The 16909-nt window shown below is 37.2% G+C and overlaps 1 protein-coding gene across 4 annotated transcripts in view; it reads right to left on the bottom strand.

Moving 5' to 3' along the window:
* LOC148844318 (transducin family protein / WD-40 repeat family protein) overlaps positions 1-16909 on the bottom strand; it is an 80625-nt gene that overhangs the window by 36953 nt on the left and 26763 nt on the right. For all 4 annotated transcript variants that reach the window (XR_016103661.1, XM_088959217.1, XM_088959220.1 and 1 more), the window contains exons 4-7: positions 14987-15087; positions 3019-3222; positions 2586-2829; positions 1224-1399 (exon numbers count right to left, since the gene is read on the bottom strand). Coding sequence is in view for 3 of the 4 variants with exons in the window: in XM_088959217.1 (XP_088815343.1) it covers positions 1224-1399; positions 2586-2829; positions 3019-3222; positions 14987-15087 (725 nt within the window). In the remaining variant the exon portion in view is untranslated. The remainder of the gene's footprint in view (positions 1-1223; positions 1400-2585; positions 2830-3018; positions 3223-14986; positions 15088-16909) is intronic.

The raw sequence follows: 16909 nt of genomic DNA, 5'->3' as shown, positions 1-16909 counted from the left end.
AGTTTTTTTTTTATTTTGTGCACTTAGCCTTCCGCCTCAGGTGCATTTGGAACCTGTTGCTTTTTGTGCGCCTTTCACTTTTAAAACACTGATGTAGAGTAAAAAAAGAGATAAAAGTCAAAACAGTAAATAAATGGCATACATAATAAAGAAAAGATGGCAATTATACTTATCTAATTTGATCTGTACTGTATTTTCTATTGTTGTGCAATTATACTTTTTCTAACAATTCCACGAAGGTTTATTTACTAACTCCATGTTTTCAAAAAACTTCACTGATTTCTTAGATTTTTTTGATAAATGCATAATGATTTTATTAATAAAAAAGGATGTGTACATTCACCCCAAGAGGAAGCATGAGATGTTACCTCCCCTTAGACGTGAGAGCATAAACAAAACTTAACAGAATACAATCATAGAGTGGCAGAAAATAACTCAACCTTTGAGACCCCTTATTTTACCAAAGAATCTGCCATGCATTTGCCGATCTGCTGACCCACTGATAGGTAACTGACATATTCCTTGTGAGCCCATTAACTTTCTTAAGATCTCTATAGCCCCATAGAACTGTTTCTGAACTCAACAACCAATGAACTAACCCACTACCACCTTAGAATCTCCCTCAACTATCAGATTTTCTAAAATATCTCAGTGAAATATCCCTGAAATTTCCCCATTTCTGCATGGAAAAATGTCCATCGATATCAAAATTGTTAACTCTGCATCACAAAATCCACACTCCTCTAATCTTATGGGCATAGGCACAAAGAAGTCGCTAAAATAAGCTATGCGGATTTGGGCCAGACTTTTCTTCACTCATCCTTTATGGAAGTTCACTACATTTCCAATGAATCCAATATAAATATAGAATAAAATTTTGAGGAAAGTTCTCTTGAAATTTTGGTATGATACAATATAAATATGTTATTAACAGAAAAGATGATAACAAAGTATAGGTGTGTTGTGGCCTAGGAGGACGTTTAATACAAATTCTGCAGAGGTTGTGCTTGACAAGTTCAAGGATTGCTACAAAGAAGTGCCTGCTGCTCTAAGTGTTAAAGTTAACATCCTTAATACCCTAAGTTGGGTAAATCCTCAAAATGTACACTTTCAAGTCAGTGAAGCTATCTCATCAGATTAAATATATTAGAACCACATTCTCAGCTAAAAATAATAGCAAAGAAATAACAATGTCAATGGTAAACAAGTTTAAAGCAGCTTACTTTTATAGAGTTGTCTGCTGAAGAGCTCATCAGCACAGGTTCATTGGCAAAAAAGCACAATGATATTATTGAACTATCATGTGCCTCCCTTATGACCGATTGGAGCCTTCTTTTCTCAAGATTCCATATGCTTATCACACCCGATGAACCTCCAGATGCTAGAAGAGGTTGTCCATCTAAAAGTTATAATCGAGAAGATAATTAGGTCAGTTATAAATGCTAAAGGATTCCAAGAAAATGTGTCTAAATTTACTGTCAAATATGAGTGTATACAGAGATTTAAAAGATTCATAGGTGAGGCACATTTCAAGGTCTGTTCCTTGGCTTGCGCCTTAGCCCAGGTGCACACCTTGCACCTCCCCCTTTTTACTAATGTGCAATCTAGCATGGACATTTTTGGGCTTTTGCCTCAAGGGACCCAGTACAAAGCAGCTTCTAAATTTAGGGTAATGCAATTAGAAAGAAACAGATTAAAAGTTTCACACACCTGAATCATTGAGTGCTTGTATGTGTTTTATATGCTATATTTAATTTTATTTTTACATTATTCACTTTTAATAAGTTTTATATGTTATGTTTATGTATTTTATTTGAGATAATAGAATGTTTAAAACATTTAGTTTAAAGTTTAACTATGAACTTTTTATTAAAACTATTTTAATATTTTATTTTATTTGAACAATTTATATTAAATTTTAGCAGTTTCCCTTTTTTGAAAAGTTTAAATTTTGTACCTCACCCTTGCACTTTTAAAACATTGATTGTAAATAGGTCTATCAATGGATGGAATCTTAAATATGATCTGTTTATAATTGGACAAATCCCATATGAGATATGACAATATTTTCTTTTTCAGAAAAAGGTAAAGTATGCATTAAGATGGAAAAAGGGAAGAGTGTACAATATAACAATATGTGGAAAAATATACATACTTCTATTCATAACTTTTGTTGACCATCAGCTTTTGGTATTGAATTTTCCTAACCAAAAGTTATAAGCCCAAAACTTATGGTATCCTATTTTTAAAGCATGTATTATAACCAAATTCAACCCAAGCCCAATCAGCCAATTCAAATCACGATATACTGGATGCCTGAATACTTGATCAGAAAATCTTTAAGCATAGTTACATATCATATTTTCTTTCTAGGTGAAATTTAGTGCAAGTGGTAATTTATTTAGGGGAAATCTATGATACCGGAAAGACATGGTGCTGGAGGAGCTTTGACCAATCAAAGCACCCTCTGATATCATAGTCGAACCCAACTGCTTATCATGTTTTTTTATTAGTATATTTGTTTAACATGTTTCACATACAGACAATTTAATAATCAATTAAAGAAACAAACCGCAAGGATTTACCAGTCCTAAAAGACAGGGCAGTCACAGAACCTCTGGTTGCATGTGTAAATGTTACCAATTCTTCATCATACTGAATATTATGAACATGAACTTTTCCATCAGCACAGCCAACTGCAACTACATCCAACGCAGGTGAAGAAACACAGCAACAAATAGATGAGTTCCATCCTTTGAATTCATAAAGTTTCTTCTTTGTACTGATATTCCAAAGCTGCAAAGAACCTTCCTGGCTTCCAATTATAACCTGCACATTGTGTACCTCACATTAAGAGGTTCCTTTGAGACAAAAATATCTAAAACATTCTGTCAAAGGAAGTATTGCAATGGAATACTTCCCTTCACACATCAACAAACAGACAGAAATATCTAAATTTCCATGTAACATTTCCCTTCACACATCAACAAAGCCTTCTCTAAAGGAGTAAGCATTTACCTTGTTTAAATAGGTATCTGGATGCATTATGCATGTAGGGTTGAATTTGTCTTCTAGCAAAATGTGTGTGATAGGAGCAAGGTTCTGGTTGACTTCTTTAAATGCCCAAATGAAAAGATTACCCTTAACATCAACACTTAGAATGTGTTCTCCAAACAAAAGCAATAAATGGACCTTCTCATTATGCCTACTCCATGTTGCTACCTGTTCATAATATTATTATCAGAGACAACCTCAGAAACAAGAGAAACATAAGCATGTAATTTATTAAACTAAATAAAGAGCAGCATCTGCAATATATATAGATATAGATATAGATATAGATTTAGATTTAGATATAGATATAAATATAGATATAGATATAGATATAGATATAGATATAGATATAGATATAGACATAGATATAGATATAGATATAGATAAGCGGCACTAAATAGAATTTAACTGTAAATTCTATTACTAAAATAGTATAAAAGGATGTAAAATAGTATGCTAATACCAAAAATACTATTTTTTTCATAAGAGTAATTAATACTCCAAAAAAGGGTACATGAAATGATGTCCAGAAAGAAACAAACAAAATGCATCTCAGGAGTTACACAGGCATAATTCTATTACTATACAGAACTTCCATGTGAGCACCAGATTTGGCAAATCCATCGGCTATTGAGTTTAGCTCCCTAAAAATTCAGTTAAGATTACAATCAGTGAATCCATAAGTCTCTAGCCTCAGTCAAGTAGTCAGCCAATCTCCAGGAACCACCATCCTTCTCCCCTGATCAATTTATAGTTCTAGCAGATTTTTTTAAGATAAATAAAATAAATTTTATTAATGATAAAAAGATACAAATGTATTGGGTGCCAAGGTGTCACCACCCAGCAATACAAAAGAGAAACTACAATATAACCAAACTAAGACAGACCAAACTCAAAAACCATACAAAACTAAACCAACAAAGTATACCAAAATTTGAACCAAAAATCTTCTTTTTTTCTGCTACAAATTCTGGAAAAATTAAAGCCCAACCAACAAGTTTTGAGCTGATTGATGCAAAAAAAATTCCTTTGCTCTTCATTTTTCTACATTTTTCTATCAAAAATTCTTCTATTTCTTTCCTTCCACAACTCCCAACAGACAGCAAAACGAATGCAGCTCCATAGGATTTTTACTTCGATGTTTCCTGATAGCCTTGGCTACGCTTCTGAAATATTCGCAGGCATAGCAGGAGACCAACCATCAAAGGTAAAAAGTTTGATGAAAAAAGCCCATATTCCCTTCTACAAAATTACAGCTAACCATTAAATGGAAAAGTCTTCTTCCTCTGAAAAACACAAAGCAATCTGCTCGGCATTATAAAACCTCTCTTCAGGTATAGTATCAGAAAAAGGCCCATATTCCTTTTACAAAATTTATAGTTTTAGCAGAATCACCTTTAATGTTTTGGAAAGACATGCCCAACTCTTTAGCAATTTGGAGCCCATAGAGAGCAGACAGAACCTCTACCTTTGTAGAATCAGCAGTCCCTATCAGTCCACTGAAACCTCAACAAATACTTCTATCTCTCCCCCTGATCATAGAACCATTGCTCTATAAAAAAGCCCTTCCTACAACCAGTTTAGCTAGGTCATCGGAAATTGAATTTTAACCCCCTAAAGGACTCATCTCATTCTCAACTGAAAAGGCAACAAGGATAGCACGCACCTTATCTAGTGTGGAAAATGTGAAAGCTTCCAAGGACCTAGACTGCACTCCTTGCTCCAATGGTACATTTGTCAAACCCCCTGCTATACAAACACCACGTAATGAGGGAGAGGACCTCAACCTTTATAGAGTCAGCAGCACGCCATCACCAATAGCTCCATGAACACTGATAAGGATCTAAAAGAGCCATTTGTATGAAAAAACTACAATCTCCTGTCTCCTCTTGGTCAGTGATTTAAAAGGTGCGCCTAGGCGCACAGGCGAGGTGCATATTAGGGTAGGCACCTCGCCTGGGCGTGTAACTTTTTGAAAATTTGACGTTTTATTGCTTTTATTGAATCTAGCAGTTGGGCCGGGGGCTCTACCCCTAGACCCCCGTGTCACACCCCTCAAGGCACACCAGGCGTGTTGGAAGCTTCACTCGCTCACTGAAGCTTCAAAAACCCCCTATTTGGTAATGTTGTTCATTCATTCATTCATCCTAATAAAATATCTTCTTAAAAAACAATTAAAACTAAAAAAATCATTATTTTTTGTGTGAAAATTAAGAATTTAAGACCCTAACATGGACTTGTTTGGGTTTGCCTCGAGGGGTGTGGCACAAAGGCGACTCGTAGAATAAGGAGTTTAATATGTCACATTAGCTACTAGAAGTAATGTAATTGAGAAAAAAAAAGAGATTGTGGGTTTTATATGCTTGAAAATGTTTTATATGTTTGATTTTATCTTTAAATTCTCATTTGAATATGCTTTACATGTTATGTTTATGTATTTTAATTTTAGATAATAGGTTTTTATAAAACATTTATTTTAAAATTTAAGTTTATATTTTTATTAAAACATTTATTTTTTAGCTTTTTTTTATTTTTTGCGCCTTGCTTAAAAAGGTGCGTGCCTCGCCTTGTGCCTCAGGCACAAATTGACCCCTGCACCTTTTTCGCACCTTGCGCTTTTAAAACAATGCTCTTGGTTCCTTCACTACCTGCTTTAATCAAGTCAACTGAAACAAAATCATCTCTATTATAACCTTTGTACTACTTAAAAAGGCCACACACAAGATTGGCCATAGTTGGTTAAGAACAATATTTCTTATACTATTAGTTTGTAGCCATATATTCTTAGATTGTCAATGAACTTCTCATTAGTAAGAACGAGATGCAGAATGAACTGAAAACAGAATCCAGGACAAAGGCAAAAAACAGAGACAAACAGCTGCACCAACCCAACAAAACAAGACTCAGACCCACATAGGGATGAGCATTATTTGTTCAAAACTGTTCAGTTCGGTTATTTCAGTTTTTGTGTATTTTGGTTTTCAGCTTCAATTTTCATAATTGAAACTTCAGTCAACTAAATTTCCTTGCATACATAATATAATATTATAATGAAATTCAGTTTTAAATGAAATAACCAAAAAATCTAACTGAAAATTCAGTCCGGTTTTTTCGGTTTTAGCTACTTCAGTATTTGGTTCAGTTTATTAAGTTTCGATTTATTTGGTTTGGTTTTTAACAAAAGAAACTGAATGCTCACCCCTATGCACATATGCAAAAGCATACCCCAATATATAGCCTCAGATCTTCTATTTAACATTCCACCAAATTGCTCAACTAATTTTTAGATATAAAAGCAAAAACTAAAAGAAGAAAAAATTTGAAAATACAAAATCCAAGAGTAGCAAAAAACATGTGTATGTTTCAGATCTTTTAAGCCTTTAGGGCAATGTCTGTCTAGATCCTACTCAGTTCAATAGGAGAATTTGGATTCCCAATCCAAAACGTTCATTCTCTTGTGCTTCTTTCTTCAAGTCCCTTTGTTCCCCTTCTGGTCAGAGGTTTTTTCCGGTTAAGGTGGTTTGGTTTAGGCCTGTTCCCCCTAAAGTTATGGTGTTCTGTTGGGAGGTGTTTCTTGGGAAAATTAATACTTTGGACTGATTGCAAAAGAAAAGGCCTTTCACGTGCTTGTCTCCTAACTGGTGTGTTCTTTGCAAAGCTAATGGTGAGGACTGTTTCCACTCATTAATATTGTGCTCTTTTGCTTCAGCTATTTGGAATTGGATCTTTGTTTTGCCTGTTTGAACCTTCTTTCTTTGTGTGGACCAATAAAAGAGGGCGGAGCATGTGGAAATGCATTAGAGCAGCGGCTCTATGGACAATTTAGGAAGAGAGGAAGCAAGAATTTTTCAAGAAAATGAAAGAAGCCTCCTAAATGTTAATGACTGCATTTTCACAAGAACAAAACTTTGGATCTTTGCTTTGTTTGGGTGCAGGTGGAACTTGCCTACAGATATTTGTTCACTGTTTGAACCTTCTTTCTTTGTGTGGACCACTAAAAGAGGGCATGTGGAAATGCATTAGAGCAGCGGCTCTATGGACAATTTAGGAAGAGAGGAAGCAAGAATTTTTCAAGAAAATGAAAGAAGCCTCCTAAATGTTAATGACTGCATTTTCACAAGAACAAAACCTTGGATCTTTGCTTTGTTTGGGTGCAGGTGGAACTTACCTACAGATATTTGTTCACTGTTTGAACCTTTGTGTGGACCACTAAAAGAGGGCATGTGGAAATGCATTAGAGCAGTGGCTCCCTGGACAATTTAGGAAGAGAAGAAGCAATAATTTTTCAAGAAAATGAAAGAAGCCTCGTAAACGTTAATGACTGTGATTTCACAAGAACAATATTTTGGTCTTAGGTTGAGAACTGTGGACTCCTCCCAATCCTTTTCCTTCGATGGCCTTTGGAGGAGCTGGTCAGTTGTAACAGCTTGCTCTTCCAGAAAAGATAGGATAATTGCAGATTGGGTTCCTCCTCCTGAAGGAAGTGTAAAGATGAATTTTGATGGAAGAAGTCAGGGTAATCCAGGACCCTCTGGAATAGGAGAGGTCATGAGAGATAAGGACTGTAGCACCTTAGCTCTATTCTCTGGCCCAGTAGGTCCGGGAGACTTTAATAGGGCTGAACTGCTAGCAGCCCTACAAGGTACTCAAATTGCACGTCAACTTGGGGTGGAAAATTGAATACTAGACGAGATTCTCAAGTTGTTGTGAGGTGGCTGGCAGATTCATACTCAGTGGTTTGGTGCTACAGGGACCTTCTAAAGAAAGCTAAGTGGCTAACTAGAAACATGAATATCAGCCTACACTGGGTGGGAAGGTCGGCAAATGCGTTGGTCAATTGTCTTGCCACAAACAAGGGGTTGGGAAAGCTTATACTAAGCTGCTGCTTTGTAATCTTTTCACTACTGTTTTTTCTATATTTTATTTTAAGGAGGTTGCACTGCATGCCTCTCCTTGGGATGCCTGTACTATCTACCATTTCTTGACTAATAAAATCACAATTCAATTATAAAAACAAGAGTAACAAAAAACAAAATTTGAAATCAGCTTGGAGAGGTTGTACTCTTTTACTCAGGGCCTCTGGGATATGGAGATTCTGTTAGGGCCGAACTACTAGCTGCTGAACAAGGGATGCATTTTGCAAATCATTTGGGAGTAGAGCAACTGATTATTGAAGGGTATAACAAGGTAGTGGTGGGCTGGTTGAAGAACCCCGAGAATGCTGTGTGGTGCTACAAGAATGAAATTAAGAAGTTAAACTGGCTGGTAAGGAATATGTCAATTTTTATACAGTGGGTGGGGAGATCAGCAAATGCTTTGGCTGATGTGCTAGCCAAGCAAGGGGAAAAAAGGGAAGATTTGTACTGGACTCAGTTGTGATTTCTGTTTTTCACTTTTAATTTCCTTGTAATATTTTGGGGGAGGCTGCAGCCTTTTTTTTTGAAGAGTAAAAATAAAAGATTTCACTAAACAATAAAAAAAATAAAATCAAGAACCGTCAAGGAGACACCTCAGCAAAACAAGAAAACAAACAACTAATCTACTGTGAACTGATCATCATTACAAGCTTGACTCTCAAAAAAATTCAAGAAACACTCCATCGGTTCAGCCTGAATAACTTAAGCGAAATCTAGGAGAGCCAGAATCCAATCCACACTAGATTTCTGATCGAAGCCACCAGCACCTCAATGCTCTTTATTTGTCTTTGAACAACCTTCTAATTCATTCATTCCAAATGATCCAACGCACAGCAAATGGAAAACCTCTGGATCCCAAAGCATAGCCAATCCCCCTGACAACCCAACAGCATTTAACTCCATCCACTCTTGACTCTCCACTGATCACTCCCCAAATTACTTTCCTCATACCCATATCAAACTATTCCAATTTTGTTCCCTGCAGCCAAACAAATTCTGGTCTATGTTTTCCAAGTAAATTCCTCACCAGCCCACACCTTTCTCAGGGTTGTTGTATGAGTTTACAGATCAAAATCAGTTCCTGAACTAATAAAATTATTCTTATTCATCAAAAAAATAAAATTTGAAAATAGATAAAAAAACATAGAAATCAAGAACTTTTAAACGTTTATTCAGTGCCAGTGGGAGAACACCAAGGGCTAAGCATTGAAGAACACCAAAATATTGCAACATAGTAACTGAGAGTGGCTGAAGGGTCAAAATGGACTGGTCGTTATGATATGACAGCCAAGTTTGTTAGACAGTTTTGTATGCCCTTAGCTTCAATCAAAATTGATGTACTTTATGAATTTATTGTAAATGAATAAAAGTGCATATTTGATTCATGTTCCCTTGGTATGTTTCTGTGTAATACCCTTAAACTGGACACTTATTGAGACTCGTGTTAGTTTAGAAAGTTCACAACCAGTGGGTCGGTCTGGGGAGACCTATCCTGACAAGGCTGACATTGTGGTGCCATCAAGTCGGTTGAGGTGGCTTGTCTCAGCTACCGGGGTGAGACCCTAGGCACATACAGTGTGGGATTAATTGAATCTTTGAACTAGACCAGATTTCCAATATTGCCCTGGACCTTGGAGATTGATGGGCAAAACTGGAAAGTTACACCCGACCCCTAGACTCGATTATGATACTACACTAGGTGTCGGATCGGGGTGTCTTTGATATACCAATCAGTGAGATCCTTAGCGGGGGTCAAAACCTGGGTATGTTGGGACAATCCGAGAATTCATCTGAGTGGGTGATCATAGTGACAAGATCAGCCCCTTTGTCGGACAAAGGTAATGATCGGGGATGCGCTCTCACTGTTGGAAACCAAGACTGCCGACAGCCGATTTCAACCGTTGAGATTTGTTTTGCAAAGTATATTTTATATGAGATATAAAAGTATATATATTATGGTTTCTAAAATGTTTGCAAAATGTTTTAATTCCCGGAATCCATATAAGTGGAGAGAGCAACACTGTTCCTTGCAGCCAAGGGAGAGGTCCTCTCTTGTCGGGCAGTGTATGATCATTAAGGGCTGAGAGGTTAAGTGTAAGACCATTGAGGATAATACCTGATGGGATAATCTTGCATCTGCCCACAGTCCCTAGGTGTTACAAGGTGGCTTGGCCCAAGGACCACTTAGGGTAAGTGTTGGGCCCATAGAGCCCATTTGATGGGTTTCAGGGGGTGCACTGTTTTTAACAGTGTATTCGACCAGGCCTTGTAACAAAGGCTGAGCCGAACCCATGTGGCTGATGTGTAGATCAATGCTTGGGTCCCACGCCATACAAGGAAGCCCAACTGGGCAGCAGTTAGGAAGGTTGAGTGAGCACATAAGCTTAATGGGCCTAAAGCCCATTTCGAACTGGGCTATTTATTTAGTTAATTAAAGGGGCGAATTCTGAGATGGATTAGCAGATAGGATAGGATCTTAATCCTATCCACTCAGAGAGTCCAAATCTGAATGTGATTCAGATCTAGAAACCTCCTAATGGGATTAGGATAAAGCTAATCTAATCTGCAGATAAGATAAGGGTTTATCCTTATCACTAGAAGAGAAGGCTGATCCAAATAAGATTTGGATAAGCACCTCCTAATGGGATTAGGAGCTGATCTTTCAAGTTAACAAAAAGAAGGAGGGGGCGGCAGCCTTGAGAGAGACCAACAAGAAACACATCAGATCCTCTTTAGTGCTGAAATCAAGAAAAGAGAATTCTGCAGCCTGCGAATACTCTCTTGCCGCCTCCCTGCTCTTGTCGCCCTGTTTTGCCAGTTCGATCTCCAGCTGTGGAAGAAGTCAAGATTGGATCTTGACATCAGTTCTTTGAGAAATGATTGAAAAGGAAACTGTGCTCACGTTCCATTCTACTGTTTTTGCGAAGGACAGAGTTCTTGGGAAGAACACTGCTGATTCTGCTCCATCCTGCAATGCACCATCTTCAGTGGGAGTAGTCTTTGGATCCTTCCTTGGGCGTGAACACCTTCGTTGGGAGATATTACTTCTCCGTATCAGGTATTATTCTCTCCCATTCCTTTTGGTTCAGATCTGGTTCAGTTTAAGGTTCAAGATTTATCCTTGAAAATATGATTTTCTAAATAGGGAATGTGATTCCCAATTGAAGGGAGAAGAAAATTTTTGAAATTCGCCCCTTATTCCGCAATCTTTGGGCGTCCATATGATGGATCTCCCATCCCTTTCAAAGTTATTGAGGGCAGTCAAAGGTGGTGAAGATTTTTTTTATCAGCATGGTGATGATTGATTTTGATGACAAATAACCTAGGACCTCAGCCAGATGCATCACTAGATTCAGGAAGGTAGAGAACTGATTAACAAATGAACATCTAGTTTGGATGGCTTGCAATACTTGCTAATTCATTAATTAATTCACTAGTAGCAAGGGAAGAGGTGCCTAGATCTGATTTGGATTAAGAGCTCTAACCCCCTGGGGTAAAGATTTTTTTCTTTGTACCTTGAGATTGTTGGACTATAGTGTGGATTTGAAATGGAGAAGGTATTGGAGCCAGATCTTTTTTGTATTGTTTTCTTCATCTTTCCTTTACTGATAAATAAAAACAATGCCAACAATAGCAGCAATAACAACTATAGAAAATCTTTAGAGGACCTACAGTATGCTGCAATTTCTTTGTTCACTTTGGTATTCTTCTTGATCAAAGATGAGTAGAATATTTTTTGATTTTTTTTCTCTTTCTGGGACAAATATCCCTTTAAATCTTCTAATGTACAAGGGTTAAACCTCATTACTTTGATTACTAAAGCTAACTTGTAGTAATCTTACGTTTTTCAAAAAAATTAAAAAAAAAAAGTCAATAATTAAATTTTTTCAGTACATTTCTGATACATAATGCAGTTTAATTAAATATCAAGAGTAAAAAAGAGATGCTAAGAAAAAATAGGAAAGAAGCACAATGATAACTATGTCCACCCCCATAAACAGGATACACAAAGATATCCCAACAATCCAGGACAACCCCCCCACACACAGGAAAAAAGAAAGTTCCTCCACAAGGAAAAAGAACAGCCATCACCAAAATGAGTATAACCTAACAGCACACCTCCTCTAGCCTTCTCCACTCCACAGAATAACCCCCAACTGAAACAACAGCAAAGTACCCAACTGGAAAACTCCGCAACCATACCCAACACAGAGAAGGAGAAGAGAGATGACCCTTCCAATACATGATAAATCAGGAACCTGGTCTACCCACCATTTTAAGGCCATGCACAATATATAAGCATACTTAAAATTGGGGCACCCGGTTTTAAGTTAACAAGTTTCTATAAAGTGCTGCAATTTATGGATTACCAACAGTATAAAATTTTTGTTATGACAGTATTCTAAATATACCCTCTCTCCATGTAGAAAATATAAGATTGACCAAGCCTTGTCCTGTAAAAGAAATGATCTGTCACTCAATTATTCTCATTTCCTTGGGGAAGTAGAAAAATTACAACCAAATTGATTAACCTTTAAGTTGGAAAAGCTAATGAGAGACTTTCTATGGGAACCGAGGGAGGAGAAAAAGGACCACAAGGTTGTGTGGGAGGTAGTGAGTAGAGGTAAGAAATATGGTGGTCTTGACATTGGAAATATCAGCAAGAGGAACTTGGCTCTCTTAGGGAAGTGCTTGTGGAGATTCCCTATTGAGAAAGAGAAATTGTGGGCAAAAGATTGTAGCTACTATCCAGGGGTTTGCAGATGATGGTTGGGATACTGGGATTCTGGCTAGAAGCACAAGAGCTTCACCTTGGAAAGCAATTCAGGCTTTCTGTTCTCTCCCTGGATCAGGTATGATTTACATTCAGGTAACATCACCAAATTTTGGGAACAGGTTTAGGTTGGAGATTCCCCTTTGAAAGACAAATTTCCAACTTTATTTGCTATCTCTGCTTTTAAAAGTGAATCTATTTCCACTTTCCTTGTACTTTCTAACTCATATTCAGGCTTTAGGTGGAACTTCGGTTTAAGAAGAGCTATTAGGACAAAGTTGGACAGTATTGGGCATCCTTGATGAAATTTTCCTAGACCTCTCACGGTTAGATAGTAGAATTTGGACCCCATGACCCTCAACATCCTTCACTTGTGCCTCCTTTTTTAAGACACTTACTCGACCAGCTGACTTTTCTAGTTTGTCTTTCCCTGTTAAGGAAGTCTGGTGTCAGCCTATCCCTCCAAAGATTGGGAGTTTTTGTTGGGAAGTGTTTCTGGAAAGAATCAACACAGATGATTTGATTCAAAGAAAGAGACCTAAAAGATGTTTATCTACTTATTGGTGTGCTCTCAGTAAGGCTGATGGTGAGCCCAGTTACCACTTATTAATTTCTTGTCAATTTGTAAAAAGTATTTGGGAATGGTTCACATATTTATTTGGGTGCAGTTGAAATCCCCCATGAGAAGAGAAGGTTTAAGTGGCTGACTAAGGACATTGAAGTAAAGTGTATTTGGGTAAAGAGAAGTGCCAACTCATTTGCCGATGGATTAGCTAGGCAGGGGGTGCATATGGATGCTATTTTCTGGATTCATTTATAACTGTTTTTTCTCACCTTGATTGCTTGTTATGAAACCTAAGGGAGGTAAGATGCTTCATCTCCCCTAATATGTATTTTAATCTCTTATTTTAATAAAATGCTTCCTGTTATTGATAAAAAAAATCTGATTTTGGAGTTTTTTGGGCTTTCTGTTTCTTGCATAGAACATTCATGTACATCCCCCCACCCCTTTTACTTCAATAAAAGTTACCTTTTCTCCACAAAAAATAAAATAAAATAAAAGACCGCAAATTCCTCTAATAGACGTTTCTGGGCTGGGCAGTAATATAGGAATAGAAAAGCATATGCTCCATTTACAAATCACAAAATGTCACCAAACACAATGAAACCAGATATTTCTGACTTGATTAGGATCAACCACTCCAGTCCCATTAATCAAGTCAGCAAACCCCAGATCAAAAAAAACACCCATAGAAAAATGTACTTGTTTCTTCTAATGGCTCTTACCAAGTTGTGAATCTTGGCATGTTTGCAAGGAGAAGAGAAGTAGAACTAATGAGAAAATTACAATTATACCTCTGATCCAATACTTCACTCTTCTACCATAGTGTATAGTCCCAATTGTTTCTACCAACAATCTTGAAAGAAATAAGATGGCATGCTAGGATTTTTAACCAAAGTTTGACTATGTAGTCTTTAAGAAAATAAGAAAAAAGAACCTCTGAACAAACTTGCCCTAGTGGAACTCCGGGTGACTAGTTCTTTTTTTATGACAAGTAACAGAATTTTTTGTTAAAGAGTAACAAGAAGATTACAAGGAGTACAAAAAGAAGGAAATAAAAGATCTTATCTCCATAAAGAACAGTTACAACTTAGCCCAAAACATATTAGTCCTCTCCATCAAATCAGCCATGCTATTAGCCACCCTTTGCACCCATTGAATTTTAATATCCATATCCCAGGTCAGCCATTTAAACTTTTTGAACTCATTATTATAAGGAAAAATCTCTTAAAGTACTCCTAAGTTTTAGGAAATTGACTTACTCTACTCCTGTTTAGAAATTGTCTTAAAATACCCCCCAAGTTTTCTGACAATTGACTAGTTCCTCCCCTGCCGTTAGAATTAAAAGCCACATGATCATCATTTGTGAATCACCTTGAATGATCAAATTGAGCACATTCAGCCCCTCTGCTCTAGATACACCTTCCAAGACTCGCACCACTTTATCTTTTAGGGAATCCCAAAAACCAACCAGACCAGACATGCATGACTAGTCCTTCGATTCCCCATTTAGGAACTTGGGGGTATGCCATATGCATCATATTTCTTTCATTAGGAAATCACCCCCCTTTCCCTCTAAGATAATTACCCATATATCAGGAAAATATATTTTTAGCATGTCATCTCAGATTCTCATATAAAGCAATAAACCTCTAGAAACAAAGCATATAATCAACAAACCTGATGAGCACGTTTAAAAACGCCAACGTCTTTTCCATATGCAGCAAATGTGTAGTCACGATAGGATGCAAGAGCTCGGATCTTCTTTGGCAATGAAGGTCCTTCATTGAAAATTTTCCACATCAAAATAAATGTTAGTCTACCAAACAAAAGTAAAACTCATCCAAAGCAAATGAATTAACTGGCAATGCTAATCCAATCTGTTAAATATTGCAATCAGATTCACAACCTCTTGTTGTATCTTTTTCCCTTCTAATTTAATGAATCAATTTTTATGTTCCTGATAAAAAAATGTTGCAATCATATTGAGAAGGATTGTCCTAGGAGCTGTAAGTTTACATGAGTGCTAAACTACACAGGATAGGTCCCCCCCTCCTCTTTTGGGAGATAAATAAAGAAGAAAATATTAGAAAACAACCAGCAGATAATACAGCATTGACAAGGCATCACCCAAAAAACCCAACCCACCCCAACTTCCAGACAAACCCTCAAACAAAACAAAAAACATTAAACTCAAAAACCTGCCACAACCAATCCTGAATTCAAAGCCAGAATCCCTATTTATAGCTTATCTCCCCTCTTATCAAAAATCAAACTATCAGATACCTAACCCAAAACGCTTCACATCAGCAGAGAGCTCACACCCTTCCTTCAAAACCCTCATCAGTAGGAATCAGAACTTATTTCCATTTCACAGTTTTCCTTGTCTTCTTTACTCTTTTATTCATACCAACTCCAAAAAGGTCACCCCTTAGTCTAGCAAAAATCTTTCAAACTGCCACATTTCGGTTTTTATTCTGGTGCTTAAATCTCCTCACTGCATTAGGAAGAGTCATATTATTTTTCTTCTTCTCCCCCCCCCCCAATTATCGTTAATCCTTTCCAACTCTATGACTGTGTTCTTCTCAAATATTTGTTATGCTGTAACTCCCTCTCCATTCTCCAATTCACTGACAGAAACACAAGCCTCAGAAGATGGAAAATCCTTATCATTCCTCAATGTAACTCCACCGTCACTTCTTCCACTTCCTTGAAGACATTCCTCGCAAATCCCTATCCACCTAAGAAAAACAGACCCAAAATTTTATTTACCTCCACCTCTTTGTTGATGACCATCTCGAAGTCAGCATTTTTTTCCAATTTCATCATTTCATCCAACAGAATCTCTCCTTCTCCACCTTCCACTTCCTCATGACCTCATCACAATCTTTCTCAATAGGTTTTGTTCTGTAGACTCTTTTTTCTGGTAGATCCTCATATCCTTCACTCCAAACTCATTTGTTTTTTTTTATTGCAAAACGATAACTTCATTAATACAACTTAAGAATAACTCTACAGAGTTAAGTACAGCTGTCAAACCCTAAACAGAGGTTGAGTCCCCAGTAATCTATCTTACAAAACATTCTCTCCCTCAGTCCCTTGTTTAGCCAACGTGTCAGCTAAACCACTAGCTGATCTCCTTGTCCATTTGAAGCATGCACCAATCTCCCTTGTTGTGTTGAAGATTTACCTTATGGGCTGTTTATAAATCCAGGCTCCCAACTTACCAGATTGCAGCCACTCAATCAACAATTTAGAGTCTCCCTCTATCTCAATTTGGTGTAACCCCAATTATTTGGCATATCTTACACCTTGAAGCAAAGCCATCACCTCCGCTCTCAACGAGTCCCCCACTCCTACTGGTCCTGAAAACATAGCCACAATTCTGCCATTTTCATCTCTGAATACTCCTCCTATACCTGAATGGCCCGAGTTACCTATAGAACTCCCGTCGAAGTTCAATTTCACTCTTTGTTGTGTTGGTGGGGACCACAATTTCTGCACAATAGGTTTTATGGAAGTTGTAGATGCCACCACTTCCCAATCCCTGTAAATGTCTTCAGCTGAGTTGTCTTTAAACAAATCCAAAGTTTTCAACCATTG

Source organism: Nelumbo lutea, chromosome 8, assembly GCF_056320005.1.
Source record: "Nelumbo lutea isolate HS-2025 chromosome 8, American lotus-T2T, whole genome shotgun sequence".
Classification (NCBI taxonomy): domain Eukaryota; kingdom Viridiplantae; phylum Streptophyta; class Magnoliopsida; order Proteales; family Nelumbonaceae; genus Nelumbo; species Nelumbo lutea.
This window is presented reverse-complemented; position numbering and strand designations above follow the sequence as displayed.